The sequence below is a fragment of the Papio anubis genome, chromosome 13 (genome assembly GCF_008728515.1).
Source record: "Papio anubis isolate 15944 chromosome 13, Panubis1.0, whole genome shotgun sequence".
Classification (NCBI taxonomy): Eukaryota; Metazoa; Chordata; class Mammalia; order Primates; family Cercopithecidae; genus Papio; species Papio anubis.
Genome location: NC_044988.1, coordinates 19984953 through 20008916, shown reverse-complemented (window position 1 = coordinate 20008916; position 23964 = coordinate 19984953). Strand labels below are relative to the sequence as shown.

General features: G+C 45.8%; 1 protein-coding gene across 1 annotated transcript in view; it reads right to left on the bottom strand.

The window, feature by feature from the left end:
- Positions 1–23964, bottom strand: part of LOC101022282 (guanine nucleotide-binding protein subunit alpha-14) — a 221603-nt gene that overhangs the window by 4016 nt on the left and 193623 nt on the right. Inside the window, exons 3-5 of the mRNA XM_003911836.5 lie at positions 6961–7115; positions 3925–4053; positions 1539–1668 (exon numbers count right to left, since the gene is read on the bottom strand). Of these exons, the coding sequence (XP_003911885.1) occupies positions 1539–1668; positions 3925–4053; positions 6961–7115 (414 nt within the window). The remainder of the gene's footprint in view (positions 1–1538; positions 1669–3924; positions 4054–6960; positions 7116–23964) is intronic.

The following is a 23964-nucleotide window of genomic DNA, read 5'->3' as shown; positions in this document are numbered from 1 at the left end:
TATGAGAAATTCCCAGACAGTATACGGAATGTATATAATACACATCTACAACCAGGAGGGGGAGTCTGGAGTGGCAACCACTTAATTTTTCTCCAAATATTTTGTGATTTTTAAGAGAGGAGAACGTGTTAATTTCTAAGCACTTTGGGCTGAGATACTGGTCCCTTGTGCACCTTACTAATCTTTTGAGTTTCCTGAGGAATGTCACAAATAATTCCTGAAACAAATTTGGAGCCATTTTTTTTATATTGATAACTGAATGTCTTAACAACAACAACAAAAAAATCTCCAATTGAGAGAGCTGGGCGGCAGCCAAGATTTCTGTTCTTTGCACAATGACACAATTAAATGGGTTAATCCTCCACTAATTAGGTAATATAAGCTGTGCTCCTCAGAGAAAAGTCTGCTCTCAAGAAATACAAGATACAATTTGTTCAGTTATTGCCTAATCCTGGACTGAGTCCTTTATTGATTTACTTTCATGCCTTGGAAACAAAAGACATTTTTCTAAAAGGTCAAGAGGTCTTAGTGCAAGTTCAGGGGAAAAGATGATAAGGAGGGCATGAGTGTTCCAACGCAACTGTCCCCAACCTGACAGAGAGGTGGCTGTGAGGGTCTGAGGGTCCTCTTCACTCTCAGGGCAGCTCCCACTGATGCAATTGGACACAGCCAGTGCTATGGCCACTCTGAGGGGACAATGCGTGCCTGACTAGGCTGGATCCATCCCAGCTGCCCTGAGGGAGTCCCTCCCAGGAGACGTGAAGGCAGATGCAATCCCAGGCAACCCCAGAACAGCTCCAAGCATCCAGCACCACTGCCCACCCCAGTTCCAGTAGGGATCTAATGCGGGAGCACCATGGGCCTATGAAGGTTAGGAAGCCTGTGCGCCCAGGTAAAGTGTTTTAGAGATAGTGCTGCTCAGCGTTGGCGGTGCAGCAGAATCCCTAGTGGGCTCTCGAAAGAAGCCTCAACCTAAACTCAGTAAATATGAAATTTTAGTGTTGGGTCCAAGAGATGGCATTTGTAAAACGCTTGCCAAGAGATTCCACTATGCCACCAAGGATGAGAACCTAGGCTTCTGAATAGGTTCCAACCTTCACAGCACAGTGGATTCACCTGGGGTGCTTTTTAAAATTCCCCCCACTCAGGCCCCCTTCACCACCAATTCGATCAGAATCTCTGGGGTTGGACTCAGGCACCAGGTTTTCGTTAAGTCCCTCAGCGAACTCCAGTGTGCATTCAAGTTTAGAACCCGGGTTCCAGGCCCATGATTCTCAGCCTTTCATACGTATTTGAATTAGCTGGGGTCTTGTTAAAATGTAGATTCTGATGTCGTTGGTTGGGGTTGATTCAGTAAGATTGCATTTCTAACAAGCCATCCCAGTGATGCCTGTGCCACTGGTCCACAGGTTACACTTTGAGTAGCAAGACTGTTGAACCTAATGACGAGGGTCTATTTCCTGACCTGGTTGCCTTCTTAGAAACCACAGAATAGGGCTCTGGCTTCCACAGCTACCCAAACTTCCCGCCTAGCGTACCTCATTGTCACACTCAGCCAGGACCTGGTCATATTCGCTCAGAGCAACCAAGAAAATAATGGAGGTGACACTCTCAAAGCAGTGAATCCATTTCCGTCTTTCCGATCGTTGGCCACCAACATCCACCATCCTGTTGTGTAGAAACACAGATCCTTCAAAGGTTGGAATACATGACACTTTGGGGGAAAAGGACATGAATTATTACAGCATGGAAACCAGCGCTCTTTGGGGTCCTCAATAATTTCTAAGACAGAAAAGAGGTCCTAAGTTTTAAAATGTTTGATGCTGCTGCTTTAAGCAATGAGGGACCACTGGATGTTTCCTGGCAAAGAAGGCAGAGAATGTAAATGACATTTCTGAAGGCATGCAGAGGTGACTTGGGGAGCCTGCTGGTTAGGAAGCTAACCAGTGTCCAGGCAGAAAATGCAAACATCCACTTGGGTTCTGTGGCGACCACTGCAGAGTCCGTGGATACCAGACACAAGAGGGACAGAGTAGCCAGCTGTCTTCCGGGTCCCCCACGCTGGACTCAGGACCTGAGCCTATTCTGTTTTCATGGCTCCTCTATTTTACCGTAAATCCTTCTGCATTCTCTGGATGCCACCTCTTGTTCCCTATAAAAACCTACAAGTGTCCTCTGTCCAGCACAGAAATCCAAAGCCTCTATCTGTGTCTCTGGGAAAAATTTCAGCAACTCGCAGCCCAGGGATCACGAGCTCCAATGCTCCAGGAATCAGGCAGTTTATGGGAATGAGGCAAGTGGGTTCCCCAAAGTATAAAAACATACACGGCACAACAGCCGGGGGCCCTGTCTGCAGGGAAACCTGCCGCGTACCTGCTGCCAAGCTCTGCAGAACAAAACGCAGGCTCGCCATGACCACAGCCTCTGCCTTTTCAGGAGAAACAAGGTATCTAATGTGTTAGCTCAAACGATTCTTAATAACACCAAGTGAGCCAAAGAAAACACATAACGGACCAGATACAGCTGCCAAGTCACCCTCACCCACCCCTACCTCACCGCCCCACCACACACACACCAGTCCCTGAAGACACTGGGTCGATGTGCTTAGGTGGCCCACAGGCCAACCACCCAGAACTGTTGTCCAGAAAAGTGCAGGAAGGAAAAGGAAAAGTTCAATCCTGTCCTTGAACCATGTCCTGGAGGTGCGACCACTCCCACAATGACATGTTCGTGGCTGGCTATCACAGCAGGGAACCATCTGGAAACAGGACATTGCAACTGTCAAAAGGCTGAGCTTGAAGAAGCCATTCTATAAAGGCCTCAATTTCAAAGATCAGAATTTTTCAGCCAGAAATATCCCACTGGGAGAGGTGCTCTGAGTTGTAAAGTAATAGATTTCACTGGTGGATGATGTTAAACCCATTCAGCAGACTCTAGAAAGTAATGCAAAACCCATTCTTCACAGTCCAAGAAGGATAAACTTAGAAGAAATAAAAGTCTTTTCTAAAACAAAACAAATAAACAAAATCCTTGGGAGCCTCTCTCTAAGAGGTTTTGGACATGGCAAAAAGCAGTTAATTGTGAAAAGGCCTAGAGAAATTCATGGGCGCACAGGGGGCTACTATTAAAATCAGGGATATGCTAATATAGATGGGGGACATTTTTGAGGGGCTGGACCCGAGGGCTCCCCAAACACAGCAATTCTGGATAGAGAAGCACTGAGCTATAACTGGGGATCAGACAGGACCCGGATGTGGGAGGACTGGTGTGTTGTCTCAACTAGAAAATCATGTGCGATAATTTTTAGGAAGAACAAGGGAAATAGTGGATATAAAAGTGCTTTGAAATGTGCAGTGCTACGTATATGCCCTATATTATGCACTTTTTACCATAACTAAATGCAGTGAAGATTCACTGAAGTCATCCTAAAAGTATTCCCTATATTTGTAAGTAGAAATGCATACATTTTTACACAGCTGTTAGTTTGTATATATTGTTCTTTATAGTTTTAATACACATTTTTGTATAAATTCTTAATTTTCTAAGGATAAATCTTGGAGGAGAAAATAGAGGAGAAAGGAAATATTATTCACCTTTAAGGAAAAGACGTCGATAATCACTATATTCAATTTGTGGGATACAGAAGTATATACATTTGTGTGTGTGTGTGTGTGTGTGTGTGTTACACATAAGAACCATTCCAGGTTCCAGTAAGGAAACCCTTCTTCTCCAAGGGTAATAGGAAGGTGACTTCCTCTCCATTCTAGGGTTGAGATCCACCACAGTTCTAAATACCCCGAGCAGAGAGGGTCACTCTGTCCTAAGAGATATAATCCCTCCTTAGCAATAACACGTTTAAGAATCCATCTGGGGACTTCCACGCCTGGGCGGATTCTTCATGGTACATCAGGGGGACAGACTTACCGAAAGATGATGTTTTCCAAGTCAAATGGATACTCGATGATGCCGGTGGTGGGCACTCGGACGCGAAGCACGTCTTGTTGTGTTGGCACAAATGATGGTGTGGCGATGCGGTCGATGTCAGTCAGGTAACTGTATATCAGAGAACGAGGAACTGAGTCTCCTCTTAGAGAAGGGAGAAATGTCCATCCTATTCAAAGGAAGTCACCCCCTACTCACAGTGAGCCCCACAGAGACACATGAATTCCATCAATGACTTTCCTAAGACCCAGCGCCAGGCCAGGCTTCTCCATCCTTCCTATGACTGTTTTGAAGACAATATGGGTCAGAAGGACTTTCATGAGCCTTCTGGGACATCTGCAGAGCACTCCGTCTCTGGCTCCTGGGTTCTAAGCTCCATCGCTTCTATTTGATCAGCGAGGGAGACAGTGGGGCTGGAGGGACCAGGATGTTGGAAATGGCTCTCTCCAACGCCCCATCTGTCATCCTCCCTCCAGAGGCCCTTCTCCCTCCCACTCACCCTTGTCCAAGAACATTATATAATGGAGATGCTGTTCTCCAAAGCTTTGCTCAATGAACTAAATAGAGTTTCTAAGAAAATACACAGACGTAAAACAGGCCGAGGAGAAATTCAAAACAACAGCAACAAGAAAAAGTTTTCCTGTTGAAGACACTGGGAAACTATACATCTCCAAAAATAACCCAAAACTTGCCTTCACTTATTTTTGGCCATATATTGAAGCCCTGAGCTTAAAACATATATATTTTTTTTTCTGTAGTAAAATAAGAGAATCCTTTAAAAAAAAAAACACAACAACTTTAAGGCCTTTCTAAAAGACATTGTAACTCAGGCCCTAGCTAACAAAAGAGTTGGAGATGCAGAGCTAGAGCCCCCTGCAAGCTGAGACCAGCCCTGCCCTATCCCAGCACAGGATCAGGGGCTGAGCAGGTTCACATGGAGGCTAACCAAGAGGTCACAGGCAAACCCTGTTCACCACGTGCCTTCAGCTCCAGAAGCAAAGCACCGGGGCAGCCTTCCACAACCCACCTCCCTACCCAGATACAGTCCCAGGGCTTATCATTGTTTTTGCTGTACTTTGATGTGTAATTATTTGATTTATACCTGACTTGCTCCACCAGACTGTACATTCTCTGAGAGCAGAGAGCATTGGTTGTTTAATACCTGCAGCCCTTACCACAGTGCCTGGCGCATCGCAAGCAGACCTTTTTAGCCAAGGGATTGAAAACCACTGGCTCAGATGGAGAAAATGAGCAAGTACCTTGAGTCCTGCTGGTTTGGAAGGTTGGGCAACTGGGTTCAGGAGACGCTGTTTTCTCTGTGACAGCTCTGACCACCACCCTAGCCATACCCCTCGTCCATGTCAGTGGCCTTGCTCCCATGGTTTTCAGGGTTACATTGAATTCTGTAGCAGGTCTGGTGGGTCTTCCCCAAATGGATCTATATCAAGAGCCCTAGCCAATCCCCAGGACTTCACAGAGGCAGCTAACTCAGGCCACCTCAGCTATGGCTCAGGAACGTCGTGCCTATTCCTGGCTCCTTGAGGTGTCAAAGGCAAACCCTCCTCCGTGGCACTCTTTCCTTCTTCCACCTCTCTATGCTGATCTAACACCTTATTGGGGTTTATTTTCCTGCCTTGAGGCTTTTTTGCACCTAAACATTCCTGTACTTAGATTAGTTGTGCCAACCTGGATTAATGACATTAAACTCTCAGCCCGGGATAAACACCAAAGAAAGGCCATTGAAACCACAGGACGCGACACTTCTGGCTTCCTCTCCTGCCCAATGCCTTGTCCAGCTCAATGCCTGCTCCAAGGGTGACAGTGGTACCCAAAGGGAAGGAGGCAAATCCGGGGAAGGGATTCCTGAGCCTCAGGGGATGGAAGATGATATGGGACACCTGAGAAAGCTGAGCTGCAGAAGCAGAAGTTATTGCCACTTTAAGAAGGACCCATATCAAACTGTTGCCCAGTGGCCAGACTGAGGAGGCACTACCCTGGGATATTATTTATTTATTTATTTAAATTTTCCTTTTTTTGAGACAGAGTCTCACTCTGTCACTCAGGCTATATTGCAATGGTGCAATCAAGGCTCACTGTAACCTCAACCTCCTAGGCTCAAGACATCCTCCCGCCTCAGCCTCCCGAGTAGCTGGGATTACAGGCACAGGCCACCACGCCCAGCTACTTTTTGTATTTTTTGCAGAGACGGGGTCTGCTCTGCTGCCCAGGCTAGTCTCGAATTCCTGGTTTCAAGCGATCCTCCCACCTCTGCCTTCCAAGTCCCTGGGATTACAGATGTGAACAGGAAATACCTAAGAAAGTGAAAATCTGTCATCTCTATGGGACAGCTTGCATGCCGGGACATCTAAATAGAAATCTTCTTACCTTCAAGGATTAATGAATTAAAACTTGAGCTGTATGGATCCAAAATACAGTGTGTAGGCCTTCCCAGGCGGCCAATAAACAAAGGATTGAGCTTCCTGTGTGTGCTGGCAGCACAGCCTGCCTGTGCCACTAGAGGGCAGCACCAGATCAGCGGCTGATGGGTCAATGGCCCCGCTGCTCTAAACTTGACTTAGGATTTTAGGGCAGTTGGACCGGCTGTCTTCTGATGGGGAAACCCGAAAGGCAGAGGAATATAGAGAGGAGGAAAGTCGAAGCCAAAAGCAAGGGTATTTCTTGTTTATATCAGGTAATTTAAGCACTCCAAAGGAGATCAGTCCCACTTAAGGGACCTCAGATTTGATTGAGTCTCTCACTGGAAACGACAGGCTTAGAACACAGCGAGAGCAGGTGGGTGTTGGCAGGAAGAGAGGTCTGCGATCCACAGAGTGACTGACGGTTTTAGGAGGTGGTGAGAGATGGCACCAAGAGGTCAGGTGGGATACGGAAAAGCGGAGGCAGGTAGCGCTACCGCTGTGCACCGCATTTCAGCAGCGTTCAGCGAGAAGCTTCTTTGAAGTGTGGCCGAGCTTGCCTGAAAGCACCGCGGGCAGCCAGGCTGGGCTCTGTACTCACTATTTGGCAGAGTCCGACAGCTGGTACTCCCTCCTCCTGTCATAACACTCCTGGATGCCTGGATCTTGCCAGAGCTGCTTGATGGCCTCCACCTGCTCCCTGGAGAGCATGGAGACCTTGTCCACTTCCACTTCTCTGATTATCTGGGCATTTTCCTACTCAAAGAAAAGAGAACCTTGCATCAGGCAGAGGAAAGGAAGCCAACCCATTGGCAATGTCTGGACAAGACTTGCCCTGGTCTGTAGATTTGGAGAGCTCTCACTAGGCATGAGGCATGGTGGGCACCCTCCCAGGGGCTGCTCGCAGCCAAGATACCCACTGCAGCCATGCTGAGTGGAGATGATGTGGCTGCTTAGCTCTGTGGAGAGACCACAGAGAGCCCAAGACCTACAGCTTCTGTGCCCAGCCATGTCCTGGGTCAGTTTCACCAGCATTCAACACCCAGTGGTAAATAAAGAGACACTGGAGCTATCATCCTACCAGCAAACTTTACTTCTTCATTAACATGTGACTCATTTGAGTATCTGCACAGCCAATGAGGCCATTTAAAAATGGTGGAAGCTGGTCCACCTGGTACACGCAAAAAGGAGGTGCATTGTCTTTAGAGAACTGAAACACAATAATACCAACTAATCATCAGTCTGGGATTTTGTTCTCTCTTTCATTAAAAAAAAACAACTAGCCAGGTGTGGTAGCTCACGCCTGTAATCCCAGCACTTTGGAAGGCTGAGGTGGGCAGATCACAAGGTCAAAAGTTCAAGACCAGCGTGGCCAACATGATGAAACCCCGTCTCTACTGAAAATACAAAAATTAGCTGGGTGTGGTGGCAGGCACCTGTAATCCCAGCTACTCAGGAGGCTGAGGCAGGAGAATCGCTTGAACCCGGGAGGTGGAGGTTGCAGTGAACCGAGATGGCGCCACTGCATTCCAGCCTGGCGACAGAGCGAGACTCCGTCTCAAAAAAAAAAAAAAAAAAAAAATTACACTTTGGGAGGCTAAGATGGGTGGATCACGAGGTCAGGAGATTGAGACCATCCTGGCTAACACGGTGAAACCCCGTCTCTACTAAAAATACAAAAAATTAGCCAGGCGTGGCGGCGGGTGCCTGTAGTCCCAGCTACTCGGGAGGCTGAAGCAGGAGAATGGCATGAACACTGGAGGCGGAGCTTGCAGTGAGCGGAGATCACTCTACCGCACTCCAGCCTGGGCCACAGAGTGAAACTCCGTCTCAAAAAATAAAATAAAATAAAATATATGTATATATAATAATTGACTTTACTTTTTAGAGCAGTTTTAGCTTGCCAGCAAAACTGTGGGGAGAGTACAACGCATTCCCACACAGTTTGCTTTTTATTTTCTTGCATCACTGATACAAGCTCTTTCCCACTGGGAGCCTCCCTCCCAATGCACTACTCTCCCCACACCACTGATTATTATAATATTATCATATTTATTATTACTATTATTAAATAATTATTTCTCTATTACTATGGGAATTAAGGCCATTATTACTGTAATTATTACTATTACCGCAGATTACCATTTATTGGCCATGTACTATGTGCCAAGGCCTCTACATACATTATCTCATTTAATCAATGGGAGGCTAGCATGAGCCAGAAATCTTTCCAAACCTCAGAAAATGGAAAAGATAAGGTTGGCCTGCAGCCACAGCATTTCCACGTGTTGGCCCCAGAGACTCAGCATCCTTTCCTTGGCTGCAAGTTGTAGCAGACAAATGAATCCTGGCAACAGAAGCAGGACCCCAGGCTCTTCTTCCCCCTCCCATCTTCCTGTATCCCACAGCAATTACATCACCATGCAGGGCTGGCTACACCGGCAGCTGTGAGTCAGCAAGCATCTGCTTAGTAGCTGGGATGTCAAGTGTAGATGGTACCCCCTGAAAAGTCACTTTTATCGTGCGTCGTTCATCCTTATAATTATCCAACAGCAAGCCAGAGAAAAGGAGGATCTTACACATCCACTTGGCTCATCCTAACCAAGGACTGTGATTAAATCGATGTGACTCTTCCCCACACCTATCATGAAAGTGAATGGAAACTCTTCTGGAGACTGTAGGACCTTCAGGCAGGTAGGGTCTCAAACAAGGTCCAGGCAGGATAGATTACTGGAAAGTGTGCTGGACTGGGAATCAGGACCCTGAGTTCTAAATGGTGTAGCTGGGACTTTTAAGGACCCCAACAAGTTACCTGCCTTAGTGTCCTCATTTGTCAAATGAGCCATGATTTCCACGGGCACCTGAATTATAAAGTGTGACTTAAATGTAAGTAGAATTAGCCTTTACTATTGTAGCAGATGTCTAATAAGTATTTCTTGTTTGCAAAAACAGGATACATCAGTAGCCTCTAAACCCTGACTTCTAATCTCACCACTGGCATACTGCACATCATGGGCTCTCTTCCTGACCAGCGAGAATGACGGACGGAGAACCTGGACGGTGATTATCCAGTGTGGTGCTGAACAGCTGTCTCCCAAGTCCTCCCCTCCTCTCGCCACCCTCTTGCTTCCCAAATAGGTCAGCTGCGCTGAGGTCTACCCTCTCAACGTAAAATGTCTGTTTTCCTCTCTGTCTTCATGGCAGGCCAGGACATGCCACGAGGGCAGAACCAATGTCTTATTTGTTCTTATATCCCAGAACCTAGTGCAGTACCTTCTATTGCAAATAATAGGTGCCTTCTATTGATAGGTGCATGCAGTAAACATCTGTGGTGCATGTAAAATTCACCTACCTAACAAGGCAGAAAATCATGAGAAAATAAAGAGTGAAAGCATGCTAGGGTGGGAAGACAGAAGTCCGTGCAGGTCATGGTGGGAGCACAGAGCAGGTCAGGGCAGCCTCTCAGTGGAGGAGACGCTCAGGCGATGCTTGGCCAATCTGTAATTCTAACTTGGGCTCTGGTGGCCCTCAGCATCCTTGCTTCTTATAGGCATGCCTCTTTTGCTGCACTGCTAAGTTTCACTATCAAAATCAGGTTAACTGCTGAGCGTTAGTACTGCGACAATCATCAGGGCTGTGACAAATGCATTTCTATCTCTCCTTCTCACGAACACAATGTAGGACTGAACTTTAGGGTGAATGAAATGTGAGTGGAAATCACTCGTCTCTTTTGAAAATAAATGCGATGACTGAGCACAGTGGCTCACACCTGTAATCCCATCACTTTGGGAGGCTGAGGGAGACGGATCACCTGCGGCCAGGAGTTCGAGACCAGCCTGTCCAACATGGTGAAACACTGTCTCTACTAAAAATACAAAAATTAGCCGGGTTTGGTGGTGCATGCCTGTGATCCCAGTTACTCTGGAGGCTGATGCAGGAGAATCACTTGAACCCGGGGGGCAGAGGTTGCAGTGAGACGGAGCTACTGCACTCCAGCATAGGCAACAGAATGAGACCCTGTATAAGACAGAGAGAGAGAGAGAGAGAGAGAGAGAGAGAAAGAGAGGGGAAGGAAGGAGAAGGAGAGGACAGGAAAAAGGAAAGGAAAAACTTTTCAGTCAGTGAGTAATGCACCACACTCATTTTCATCTGCTGTGGTGATTTTGGAAGCATGAGACAAGATGGGGCCTCCATCGCCCAGGGCTCCTAAGTGACTACAGTGAACACAGACATGCCCTCACTTGCCATGCTGGATATGTGGCATGAGTGAGAAATCAACTCACAAGTTATCAACAAAGTTAAGTAAGCTGAACTTCGGGCAGTTTGTTAGTGCGGCATGACCTACTGCACAGATCCTGACTGATACACGTTGCAATGGATAAACCCAGCCTTTGGCTCTTGCAGTAGAGAGAAAAAGTGGAACCCAGTGAGATATCAAAGAGGAAAGCAAGCTTCTACATGAAAAATAGGGAGTAAATACAGATATGACCTGTCAGGTCACCGGGAGACCTCACCAGGACAGGAAGACATATTGTCTGTTTAGCCAGGTGAGGAGAATTTGGAGAATCTGGCTTGAAAGAAGCAGAGAGCTCACCCTCTTTGGAAACCCAACAGTAGAACTTGAATTTGGAGCAGACTGCACTCAAGAGGCCCAGAAGTACTCCAAGTGCGGAGATTTATTTTTTATTTATTTTTATTTTTTTAAAGGTAGAGGCTCACTCTGTCTCCCAGGCTGGAGCACAATGGCATGATCTCAGCTCAATGCAACCTCCGTCCCACTGGGTTCAAGCGATTCTCCTGCCTCAGCCTCCCAAGTAGCTGGGATTACAGGCACCCGCCACCACCACTGGCTAATTTTTGTATTTTCAGTAGAGACAGGGTTTCACCATGTTGGACAGTCTGGTCTCAAACTCCTGACCTTAGGTGATCCGCCCACCTCAGCTTCCCAAAGTGCTGGAATTACAGGCATGAGCCACTGCGCCTAGCCGAATTTTTAAACTCTTATTTTGAAATAATATAAGACTTGCAAAAATGTGGGGAAAATGGTACAAAGAGTTCTATGCCGTTCAAGATTGGCCAAATGTGAACAATTAACTACTTTGCTTTATCATTCATCCTTTCTCCCTCCATGTGTGTGCAAACACACACACTTCACACCCATGTGGGCCAACACACACATTTACTCTTTTCCTGAAACATTTGAGAGTAAGTTGCAGGCACAATGCCGCCTTATCTCTAGAGACTTAGTGTGATTTCCTAAAAACAAGGACATCATCTTGCATAATCACAGCATAATGATCAGCATCAGGAAATGAGCATGGACACACCATTATTATTATTATTAAAGAGTATTAATCTTCAGGCCTTGTCCCAAGTTTGCCGATTGTTCCAGGAATGTCCTTTATCTGGTCTGGAGCCCAGTGTAGGATCATATGTTGCATTTAGTGGTTGTGTTTCGTTAGTCTCCATTTATCTGGAAAAGTTATTGGTCAGAGAAGTCATTTTTGTCCCTCTGAATGAGAACGGCCCAGCAAGGGTCTGTTCTTTTGTCACAAGTCATTATGAGGATGGCTGGTGGAGAGAGTGGCAGCTGAGGCCCCGGAGAATGTTCCAGGGACAAGTATGAGGAAGGGCAGGGAGGAATGAGGAAGGGAGTACCCTGTAACCTTTATTTAAATACAATTTTTAATTGGAATATGGAATATGAAATGAATGACTTTCTGTAGACCCTTAACAATGTCTGTCTGTGTATTGTAAGAGTGGAGTTGGCTGAGTGCGGTGGCTCACGCCTGTAATCCCACTACTTTGGGAGGCCAAGGTGGGAGGATCGCTTGAGCCTAGGAATTCAAGTCCAGCTGGGCAACATAGTGAGACCCCATCTCGACAAAAAATACAAAAATTATCTGGGCATGGTAGTTGTGCCTGTAGTTCCAGCTACTCAGGAGGCTGAGGTGGGAGGATTGCTTGAGCCTGGGAGGTCAAGGCTGCAATGAGCCAAGATCGTGCCACTGCACTTCAGCCTGAGTGAAAGAGTGAGATACTGTTGCAAAAACACAATGATAATGACCCAAAAGAGTGGAGTTTTGTGCATAACTCTGGTTTGGCAAGCAGCTCATCCACAGGTATGTGGCTACTTGGATGGGCCTGTTCAAACAGCCTCCACGGCACCTGCACTCTGAGCACAAGGGACTCTCCTGCACTGTGGGGAAAGCATTGAAGGCTGGCTTCATCTCAGGGAAAGAGAGGACAAGAGTCGGAAGAGGATGAGGGTTAGGGGAGATGTGACTTGGGTGGGGCACATGCTGAGTCTGAGGTGGCCAGCATCTAACTGGAGATGTCTAAAAGGCAGATGGATAAAATGGGTCTGCCTGTGGTTCACGGAGAGTCCTAGGCTAGAGAAACATCATGAGTTGAAATTGCCTAACACATTCATTTAATCGAAAAAAAAAATCACTCTCAAAGGAGTAAATATTCTAGGAGCAAACTCAGCGATACAGAAACACGACCAGGCTCTCAAAATTGAGCTCATATCTGGCTTTCTCTTTTTCCTTTCTCAAACAAAATCACCATATTCACTGCTCTGACAGGGGAACCTGGACAGCAGATGTCCTCCATGTGTGTTTCATTCAGAAATTCCCAGGCTAACAGTAACAGGAGCTGCTGATGAAGTGGCGCCCTGCCGGTTTCACGCAGGGATCCGCGGCTGCCAGTGACAGTCCCTGTCGAGTGCAGTGAGGCCCTCTGGCTGGGACCCAGAGCCCAGCAGGCTGCCCCATCTCCACCAGATCCTCCCCACGCAGGGCTTCCTGCCCTATGAATGCCCCATGACAGCAGGGCTCCGAGCTCTCTGTTCAAGATCGACTTTCCCAATTAAGCTAGAGTCCTTGTTCCTTTGTCAGATCATTAAGCATTTTGGTTAAATTTTATATTTTTAATTTCTATTTACTTATATTTTAATTGACAAAATTGTATATATGTATGACTTACAAGCTGTGTTCTGATACATGTATACATTGTGGAGTGGCTAAAACAAGCTGTTTAACATTTGTATTACCTCACATGCTTGTTGTTTTGTGGTGAGAACACTTAAAATCTACTCCCTTAGCACTTTTTTTTTTTTTTTCTCTTTTTGAGACACCATCTTGCTGTCCCCAGGCTGGAGTACAGTGGCATGATCTCAGCTCAATGCAACCTCCGCCCCACTGGGTTCAAGCAATTCTCCTGCCTCGTCCTCCTGAGTAGTGGGATCACAGGTGCCCACCACCATGCCCGACTAATTTTTGTATTTTTAGTAGAGATGGGGTTTCACTATGTTGGCCAGGCTGGTCCTGAACTCCTGACCTCAAGTGATCTACCCACCTTGGCTACCCAAAGTGCTGAGACTACAGGCATGAGCCACCGCGCCCAGCCTGCAGTTTTCAAATATACTATATATTATTATTAACTTAGTCACCATGATACACAATAGATCTCTTGAGCGAATTGCTCCTGTCTAACCTTTTTGTTAAAATTAATTGTTAACGTATTGATATGGTTTGGCTCTGTGTCCCCACCCAAATGTCATCCTGAATTGTAATTCCCATAATCCCCACGTGTCAAGGGAGGGACCTTGTGGGAGGTGATTGGATGATGGGGCGGTCTCTCCCATGCTGTTCTCATGATAGCAAGTGAGTTCTCATGAGATGTGATGGTTTCATAAGTGTTTGACAGTTCCCTCTTCACAAGCTCACGCTCTCTCCTGCTGCCTGTGAAGAAGGTGCCTGCTTCCCCCTCTGCCATGGTTGTAAGTTTCCTGAGGCGTCCTCAGCCATGTGGACCTGTGAGTCAATTAAACCTCTTTCCTTTATAAATTACCCAGTCTCCAGTATGTCTTTATAGCAATGTGAGAATGGACTAATACACGTATCATAGATAATAAAAACTTACTATTTCAAGTGTCTACTGTGATGTACGATAGCTATAAGCTTTGTAAACACAAGTGAGATTAAGATAAAATATATTATTAAATATGAGAACTCTTTGTAGCATAATATTTCCAACTTTTGTAAAATCACCCCTCTTTAACAACTACAGAATTATACTCTGTGTTTTCCATGTCCAGAATTACACTATGTGTTCTATTAAACAAAAATTATGAAGTAAAATTTTAATATTCCATAACCATCAGCTTTTGAAGCAAAATATTACATCATAAAGAAAATGCCAGTTAATCATGGCAGAGAAAGGAGTTTTTCCTATAGAAAATAAACAAGGAACTTCTGATTCTGGTAAAGGAGGACGACTAGGAAATTTGAATCAACTGTCCCACTAAGGGCAGCTAGAAATGGCAGACAAAATATTTTGCAAATATGCTTAAAAGTATTAGAACGCTAACGCAGGCCCAGCGCTGTAGCTCATGCCTATAATCCCAGAAGTCTGGATAGCCGAGGCAGACGGATCACTTGAGGCCAGGAGTTCGAGACCAGACTGGCCAACATTGTGAAACACCATCTCTACTAAAAATACAAAAAATCAGCTGGGCGTGTGGTGCATGCCTATAATCCCAGCTACTCAGGAGGCTGAGGCAGGGGCATCACTTGAACCTGGGGGGTGGAGGTTGCAGTGAGCTAAGATCACACAATTGCACTCCAAACAGGGCAACAGAGTGAGATATGTCTCAAAAAAAGAAAGAAAGCTAATGCAATGATGCAATAGTTAATAACTGCTAAGCCACTACATAGGGGAAGACAGTGCCCAAGCAGATGAGCCCTATAATGGGGATGTTTTACTCCTGGGGCTTCTATCAACTCTGGAAGGGACAGTTGACGGTTCAGCAGCTCTTTTTCCAACATCACAGGGCTAGAGTGACAAGGATTGAGGTTAAGGCTCTGCAAGAGCAAAAGGCCCTCACACAGCCTCTGGCTCTGCGCTAGGATTCCACAGGGCAGCCTTGAGGGGTTTGCAACTCAGCTTGGAATCATGACAATCTCAGATATCAAGTATCTCCAGACAACTGGCAGAAGACAAGGAAACTCCCTTTTGGAGTTTGAGAGATCTTCCTCATCCTCAAATTATTTTTTCAAATATGTATCCAGGGCTCCACCCAAAATAATCAAGCCTAAGAAGATGGGACAACCGCAAAGACAGATGACAAATAAAAAGATGGCAAAAGATCTGCCGTGCAAACACTGACCCAGAGGAAACTGGAGTCTCTCTACTAAGATAAAAGCAGACTTCAAGGCGAAAAGCAGAGCTAGAGCTAGAAGAGAGGCATATTTCGAATAACAAAAAGATTTGGAAAAACATAGCAGCTCTAAAGTTTTATGTAGCTATTAACATAGGATCAAAATCTATGGAGCAAAATTTCACAGGTGGAAATGGAGAAATGGACAAATCTTCATCGTATAGAGATTTGAACACACCTCGCTCACTGACTGACAGTGTAAACAGACAAAAATCTCAGGAAAAATATAGACAAACATTATGATCAGCAAATTTCAACTTATGGATACATTTTGATGCATTCAAAATAACGTAGAATATATACTTTTTTAAAGCACACCTATAGTGTATAAATGTATATTTATAAATATATTGTATATTTATAAATATATTGTATAAATGTATATTTATAAATACACTTTTAAAAGCATATGTAGAATATTTAATTACTAAGACTTCATGTAAAAAAAATTGGTTTTCCAGCTTCTTTTGATCAATTTTCATCTTCTCTGGAAACTCTAAGCTCAGCAGGGACTCGCGCCCCTCCCTCCTGTCCCTGCAAGCTCACTCCATCCACTCCGCAGACACTTCAGTATTAAACACGGAGCTAAAAGCAGCTAGGCTTCTCCAATCTCCCGTGCATGCAGAATGGAAGCAAGCTTTGTAAACCCAATTCAAGATTCAACAGAAATCTTTATTTCTACTCCAATCTTCATCCTTCTCTTTCGCTTCCTCTTTTCTCCAACAACAAAAATAAATAACAGAATTTACTGGCCACAAAGTGTTGGCTTGAGGGGCCAAGTTAGTTACTTTATCTTCTCTTAACAGTCAAAACTTCAGTCGGGGCTGGGCACCGTAATTAATCCCAGCAATTTGGGAAGCCAAAGTGGGAGGATCACTTAAAGCCAGAAGTTTGAGACCAGCGTAGGCAACAAAACAAGATGCACATCTCTAAAAATAAAATAATAAAAAATAAATTAGTTGAGCATGGTGATGCATGCCTGTAGTCCCAGCTACTCTGGAGGCTGTGGCAGGAGGATCATTTGAACCCAGGTGTTGGAGGCTAGAGTAAGCTATGATTGTGCTACTGCCCTCCAGCCTGAGCAAGAGAACAAGACTCTGTCTCTGAAAAAACAGCAACTTCAGTGTGTTTCACTAAACAGGCTCTTTCCCAAGGCTCCTGTGATAAATATATAAATACTTAAACACCTGTACCTATGTGAGTGTGAATAATGCAGTTGAGAGATGGTATGCGTGGCCTTGCACCGTGCCAGTTTAGCTGAACCTATTGACGTTTCCCGGAATGCCCCACCATGTTTGGTTCTGGGTTACGGCTGGCCACAGAAGAAACAGAAAGAGACTTGCAGAAGGACGCAGCCACCATCCGGGTCTGGAGTTCAGAGGCCTGCTTCTGCTTAAAAACAACCCAGCTGATCTTCTGGTCAACCTCACAGGTGCTCTCAGCACATTTAACTCCTGCCTGGATCTTCTCCTTCGGCTTCTCCACATCCTGGGGCAGGCACATGTGCAGATCCATGGCCAAGGGTGCCAGCTTCTTCCACAACTTACCTGCACCATCAGGATGGTGACACCTGTGCAGGTTGCAGTTCATCCCCCCAGAATCCACCTGGCTTTTGTGGTTTCTGCTTTGTCTTTGCAGGTTCCAGCCTACCCTTGCTCTTCCCTGCTTCACATCCCCATTTTCTCCCTGACTGCCAGCCCTGCTGACCTATAGCGGCCTCAGGCACCCCCAAGACACGCAGCAGCAATAGCCTTCCAGTGTCTTCTTCACAGCTCCAGCAGCGAACGCAGTTCAGTCCCCATCATGAGCCCATCGTTTCCCAGCACTCTGTGCAGCTCCGACTCCCTGACACACAAGAGCTTCCGTTACGGTCTGCTCAATTCTATGTAGAGACAAAAATCCCCAATCACCTTAGGTCCAGGGGGAGGTAGCTTAGGTTCAGTTGGGGTGCCGTCAACATCCCACACTCAGCTGGGCACCAGCAGGCAGACTCGTTCACCACTCAGTGCACAGCGTCACGCCCCTGCTCCACGCCAGATCCAGGGCTAGCTGCTGGGAACAGAAATAGGCCCTAACCTTGAGGATTGCAGAATTACAGCTGTCCTTCTGAGTAGGAATGACAACAGACCCCACACAAATGCTGAGCTCAAAGGAAAGGAGACCTTTCAACTGGGGATGAGTGAAGAGACGGGCTAACGACTACTTCCCACTAGAGGTGGCCTGATGCGGGGGGAGGAGAAGGTGCTACATCTTCCCTTCTTGCTGCCAAGAACATGGCTTCCTGCCTGTGCTTGCCAAAGGTGGTTCTGTGAATGGAGCGGGGGTGTGGGAGGGGGACCAGACCAGCCTTTGCTACATTGCATTTCACATAACGTGCCTTTCCCTAAGATGCTCTGGAAAGCGCCTAAACCCTCAGTGGAACAAAATCAAGTGAAATTTTCCAAACAGCATCTGGTAGCCCAACTTCCTCAACACCCTCCAAACAAGGAATACCTGTATTTGGTCAGTGGGGCTGCTTCTCAGAAAATGGCTTTGGGGCCCAGCAAGGTGGCTCATGCCTGTAATCCCAACATGTTAGGAGGTCAAGGCGGAAGGATCACTTGAAGCCAGAAGTCCAAAACCACCCTGGGCAGCAAAGTGAGACCTATCTCTAAAAAGAAAAACAAAAAGAAAAAAAAAGTAGCCAGGCGCGGTGGTAGGCGCCTGTAGTCCCAGCTACTCAGCGGCTGAGGCAGAAGGATCGCTTGAGCCTAGGAGTTGGAGGCTAGAGCGAGCTATGATCATGCCACTGCACTCCAGCCTGGGCAACAGCGAGACCCCATCTTTAAAAAATACATATTTGTTTTGGGCCAGTTAATGGTAGGTGCCCAGGGGCCATTAGATATGGTCATGTTATGTGGGAAGATAAGAGTTTTCTGTCCCTGTCACCATCTTGTTCACTATCTTGTTCCTTCCCTTCCTCCTCTAGTTGAGAGAGTTCTTTTAGTTCTTTAGCACATAAAAATTGTTTTATCACCGACAGTCCAATTTATCAAGAGGAAGATCTCTTTTGTCTGTGCCTATCTATCTTCAGAATCTGCGGAGCCTGCTGCTGGGAGGACGGCAGGGTTTGCTCCCAATTTTCCAGCGACCAGGGCCCTGCTGGGGAAAAGGCTGGGACTCTGCAGGGAAAGGCAGAGGGCAGAAAAGGTGAGTGACCAGAGCGGCAGGGCTCAGGGAGCTCTCAGACCAAAAGGTCCCGCCACAGAGAAAGTAACAAATGCTTTGCCCCACCTGTAGGCTTCCTGCAGCGGCACAACCAGCTGTGAGAAATCTCATTCTCTTTCTGGTGTTGGATTATGTTCACAGCCCTTCCAGACAAGGAAGCAGTACTAAAGGCTCACCGTAATTCAACAAAACACCAGCAAGGCTTCCATTTAAGAACAGGTTGGTTTCAGAAACTTACTTGTACACTTGGTTATTGGGAGCTGAAAGTATTTTCCCACTAAGCCAGGATGGCTACGGGTCCAGCACATCCTATTTTCCTTTCTTCCTGGGCTCACAAGTCATGCTGTGTCTCCCAGCCTTCCTGGCAGTCAGGTGGGCCCGTGTAACTGAGTTCTGAGTGAGGGAATTCAGGCTGAAGCAATGCATGCCATGACCAGGCCTGACCTCCAAAACCTCCCATGCAATCCCCCTCCGTCTTTCTTTTCCCATTTCTTCGCTGAGAGAGAGTGAGGGAGAACGGGTGTGGGGAGACGCTCAAGGTGATGGGGATCTGGATTTTGAATGACTGTGGGGAGCGGAGCCCAAGCACCACACTCCCACCAACTTATATTGAATTGACACGGATGTGACTACAAAATCAACTTCATTTTGCTAAGCCACTGAGTTTGTGGTACTGGTTTATTATTTTAACTTTAGTAAATTTTACTGCATACAGCCAAAGAGAGAGAGAAATGATGTTAGCATGGGAGGTTCTTAAAGAAATCCATTTTAACCAGTGCAGAGATGAACTATCACACCAAGTATAAATCCTCGCTATAAGTTTTGGTGCAGTACATGTACTTTTTTTTTTTTTTTGAAACAGAGTCTTGCTCTGTTGCCCAGGCTGGAGTGCAATGGCGTGATCTTGGCTCACTGCAACCTCTGCCTCCCAGGTTCAAGCAATTCTCCTGCCTCAGCCTCCCAAGTAGCTGTGATTACAAGCACACACCACCATGCCCGGCTAATCTTTGTATTTTTAGTAGAGACTGGGTTTCACCATGTTGGCCAGGCTGGTCTCCAACTCCTGACCTCAAGTGATCTGCTGACCTCGTCCTCTCAAAGTGCTGGGATTACAGGTGTGAGCCACCATGCCCAGCCTCAATGTACAATATTTGTAAAAGCTACTTATCTGTTATCTGCTCCTTTCTGCCACCCTACCTCACAGTGACTCTCTCTTCAAGGTCCCGTTTCTCAGACCCAAACTACAGTACTACTTCTTATGCATAAACTTTCTAACACTGCGAGCACCAAAACCTCCTCGTTCCTCTCTTCCCCAATCAAAAACTGCAGGTGCGCCAGACAGGAGGCTGTTAGCCCTGGAGAGAACTCTATTTATTTTTCAGTTTCTTTCCTTTATCCAGATCTGAGCCCAGACATGGTATGATTAGAGAGGACAGGCTGATGACCCCGGAATTTCAGTGCCTTAACAGCACAGGTGTATTTTACAACCCTTCACAGTCCATTATGAGGTCATGGTAGAGGTGGGGAGGACTCTCCTCCACAGAATTATTCAGGGACTCAGGCTTGCTCCAGCAAGTGAGTACACCAACTTGAAGGGCCCTGGAGTCCTTCACTAGATTATTTGACCCAGTCTGCAGGGGAGGGAAGAGAACATGGAGCAGTGTTCAGGAAGTGTTATGGGACATGGTGGACTTAACCTCTGGACACAGCTCATTGGCCAATTAGTCACAAGGCTCCTGCTAAGTGCAAGGGAGGCTGGGAAATGTGTTCTTCCCATGTGTTCAGATGGAAGGTGGAATGGGATTTGGTGAACGCAGAGCATGCTCTCTACCGCTCACAGAGTCTTAAAATCTCTTTCTCTTTTACCACATTGGTTTCTAACATTTGTATGATGCCAGTGTATGCTTTCACGCAGATCAGGGTAAACTGCAGCTGATGGGCCACATCCAGCAGACTGCCTGTTTTTGCTAATAAAGTTCTATGGGAAGACAGCTATGCCTTGTGATATTGTGATATTGTCTGCCTGCTTTCAAACCTGCAACAGCAGCGTCAAGCTGTTGAGACAAAGCCGGTATGGTCCACCAAGGCTAAATCACTTATTATCTAGCCATTTACAGAAAATGTTTGCTGACACCTTCTACAAACAGTCCCCAACTTATGATGGTTTGACTGAACAATTATCTGACTTACGATGGTGTGAAAGCAGTAACCATTCAGTAGAAACCATACTTTGAGTATCCATACAACCATTCTGGTTTTCATTTTCAGGTCAGTGTTCAATAAGTTGCATGAAATATTCAATTCTTCATTATAAAACAGGTTTTGTGTTAGATGATGTTGCCCAACTGTAGGCTAATGTGTTCTGAGTGCATTTAGCAGGCCAGGCTAAGCTATGCTGTTTGGCAGTTTAGGTAAATTAGATGCATTTTTGACTTTTGATATTTTCCATTTATGATGGGTTTATCAGGGCATGATCCCATCATAAGTCTAGGAGCATCTGTATAGACTGATAATTCTAATTAAATGCATCCAAGTAGCACACTGCTGTAGCTGTAATTCCTAATGCATTCATTCATCAAGCGTGCATGTATGCAGCACCCATAAACTCTTTGCCAGGCTTATTCGAGGTAGAAGTATGCAACTATGAAAAAAAATTGTCTTTATGCTCAAACTTCTAGTCTTTATAAGAATGATGGTAAGAGGTGTGCAGAGTGTGGAGAAGCAACCTTTTAAAAATGTATTTCATTAGTGCAAAAAGCAAGAGAATCCCACCTAAGCAAATTTCCCCACTCTTCAGAAGTTTTAAAGGGCAATTCCCAGAAATAATTTAGATTGTGGACCTGCCCCGACTGGAAGCATGTATAGTCATCCACTGCATAATGATATTTCAGCCAACAACAGACTGCGTATATGATAATGGTATGATAGGATGTAAGATTATAATGCAGCATTTTTACTGTATCTTTTCTATGTTAAGATACAGTTAGATACACAAATACCACTGTGTTACAACTGCCTACAGTGTTCAGTACAGCAACATGCAGTACAGGTTTGTACCTTAGGAGCAAAAGGTAACCCAGGTACCTAGACCTGGTAGCCCAGGTGCGTAGTAGGCTAGACCATATGGGTTTGTGTAAGTGCACTCCATGATGTTCACACAATAATGAAATCACCTAACTTCACATTTCTCAGAGGGTATCCCTGCTGTTAAGCGATGCGTGACTGTACGTAGTACCATTAAATAAAATGCCACCCAATGGAAAATCTTAGAATTGTTCTGATTCCCATTAACAGAATTAACAGAAGTAACAGAATTTTCCCAGTTTCTTTTTTTCTTCTTTATAACTTCCTTAAGCAAGCCATGTTATCATGTGCTAGTTCCCCTGAGGTACAATATCGCATTGTTTATTTTTACCAGGTATACGCCGTGTCAATCAACCAGTGGCCAGACGTTTCCAGAGAGGTGGAAATCTAAGACAAGCGTGGAAGGACAGTCCCTACATCCTCCCTGGGGCGCTGCTGACTTTTAAGAGAAACCAGTGGCCTCCCCAGTCTTTGAAAAAGGCCTCATCAAGGCAAATCCAAACAAATTTTCCCCCAATTCACTGTCAAACAGGTTTCATACTCAAACCCCAATGCAAAGGGAAGGGAATGTTAGATTCATTAGTTTAACGCCAGCTAGGCAGGTACAGCTGAGGCTGAGCTGAAGAATAAATGTTAGGAAACAAAGTTATTTGATGGCAACATGCCAGAGCATAATCTCCCTCTTGAGAACCCCTCTTAGGCCCAGGCCTCCTTCAGACCCCTACCACCTCCCTGCTCAGACAAGAACTTTAGAAACAAAGAGAATATGAGCCATTGGCAGTAGTTCATGGTACCAGACAGCCTGGAAGCTGGAGCTGGGCCAAAGGACATTTGGAATTCTGGGATTCCGTGGGCTTCTGCATCCTTAGAGCATTTGTCCCAGGGACTGCAGGATTCTGGAGCTTTGGCATTCTGGTTCTCGGCTGGTGGGACTAAATAAATTGCCCTTTTCTGTCTCCACCCTGAATTCTTCATGGTCATGGTCTTGACTCTTGATTTACAAAACGGGATACACCAAAGCAAGAAGAGAGGGCTCTGCCTGTGTCTATACACTTCTGCTCCCTGGGGCTTGTGGTCAGCCCCAGTAAAACATCCAGTGATCAGCCTTACAGATGCACAGGAGGCTCTTAATAAAGGGCAGAGACCATAATCCTCATCTTCATCCATCTCCCTCCCAACTTCCTAAGTGCCTGGGGGCTTACATGCCACCTCAGAGGAATGAAGAAACTTGCCAATTCTCATTGTTCATGATTCCATATTTGCAAATTCACCTACTTGCTAAAACCTACTTGTCACCTCCAAATCAAACTGATGGCACGTTCACAGTCATTCTCCACCGTGTACAGAGCAGCAAAAAATCTACGTCACCCGATGCACATGTTTCCATCTGAGATCGAATTAATTCTGGTGCTGTAAAAATTGTTCTTCCTATGGTCTATCTAGTGGCCTGTGTTTGGAATTTTCATGCTTTTTTTGGTGGTGATTTTGCTAAGATAGCACTTGATATGGTTTGGCTGTGTGCTCAGCCTAATCACATCTTGAATTGTAGTTCCCTTAATCCTCATATGTCGTGGGAGGGAACTGATGGGAAGTGATTGAATCATGGGGGTGGGTTTTTCCCGTGCTGTTCTCTTGATAGTGAATAAGTCTCACAAGATCTGATGAGTGAATAAGTCTCACAAGATCTGATGGTTTTATAAAGGGCAGTTCCCCTGCACACACAGTCTTTCCTGCTGCCATGTAAGATGTGCCTTTGCTCCTCCTTCACCTTCCGCCATGATTGTGAGGCCTCCCCAGTCATATGGAACTGTGAGTCCATTAAACCTCTCTCCTCTATAAATTACCCAGTCTTGGGTTTGTCCTTATAGCAGCATGAGAACGGACTAATATGGCACTAGAGAATAGTGTGACCCTAAGAATGTGATGGCCCTATGGGGGACATACATGTGTCAGACTGGCTTCCTTCAAGAGGACTCAAGATATAATCTCAGGTCATCCCCTACTAGGGAGCTTTCAATGAATTTATCTGACCGCAGGGCCTCAATTTCCTCATTGGTAAAATGAGGAGGGGAGGTGGGGGTGGTCTTTTCA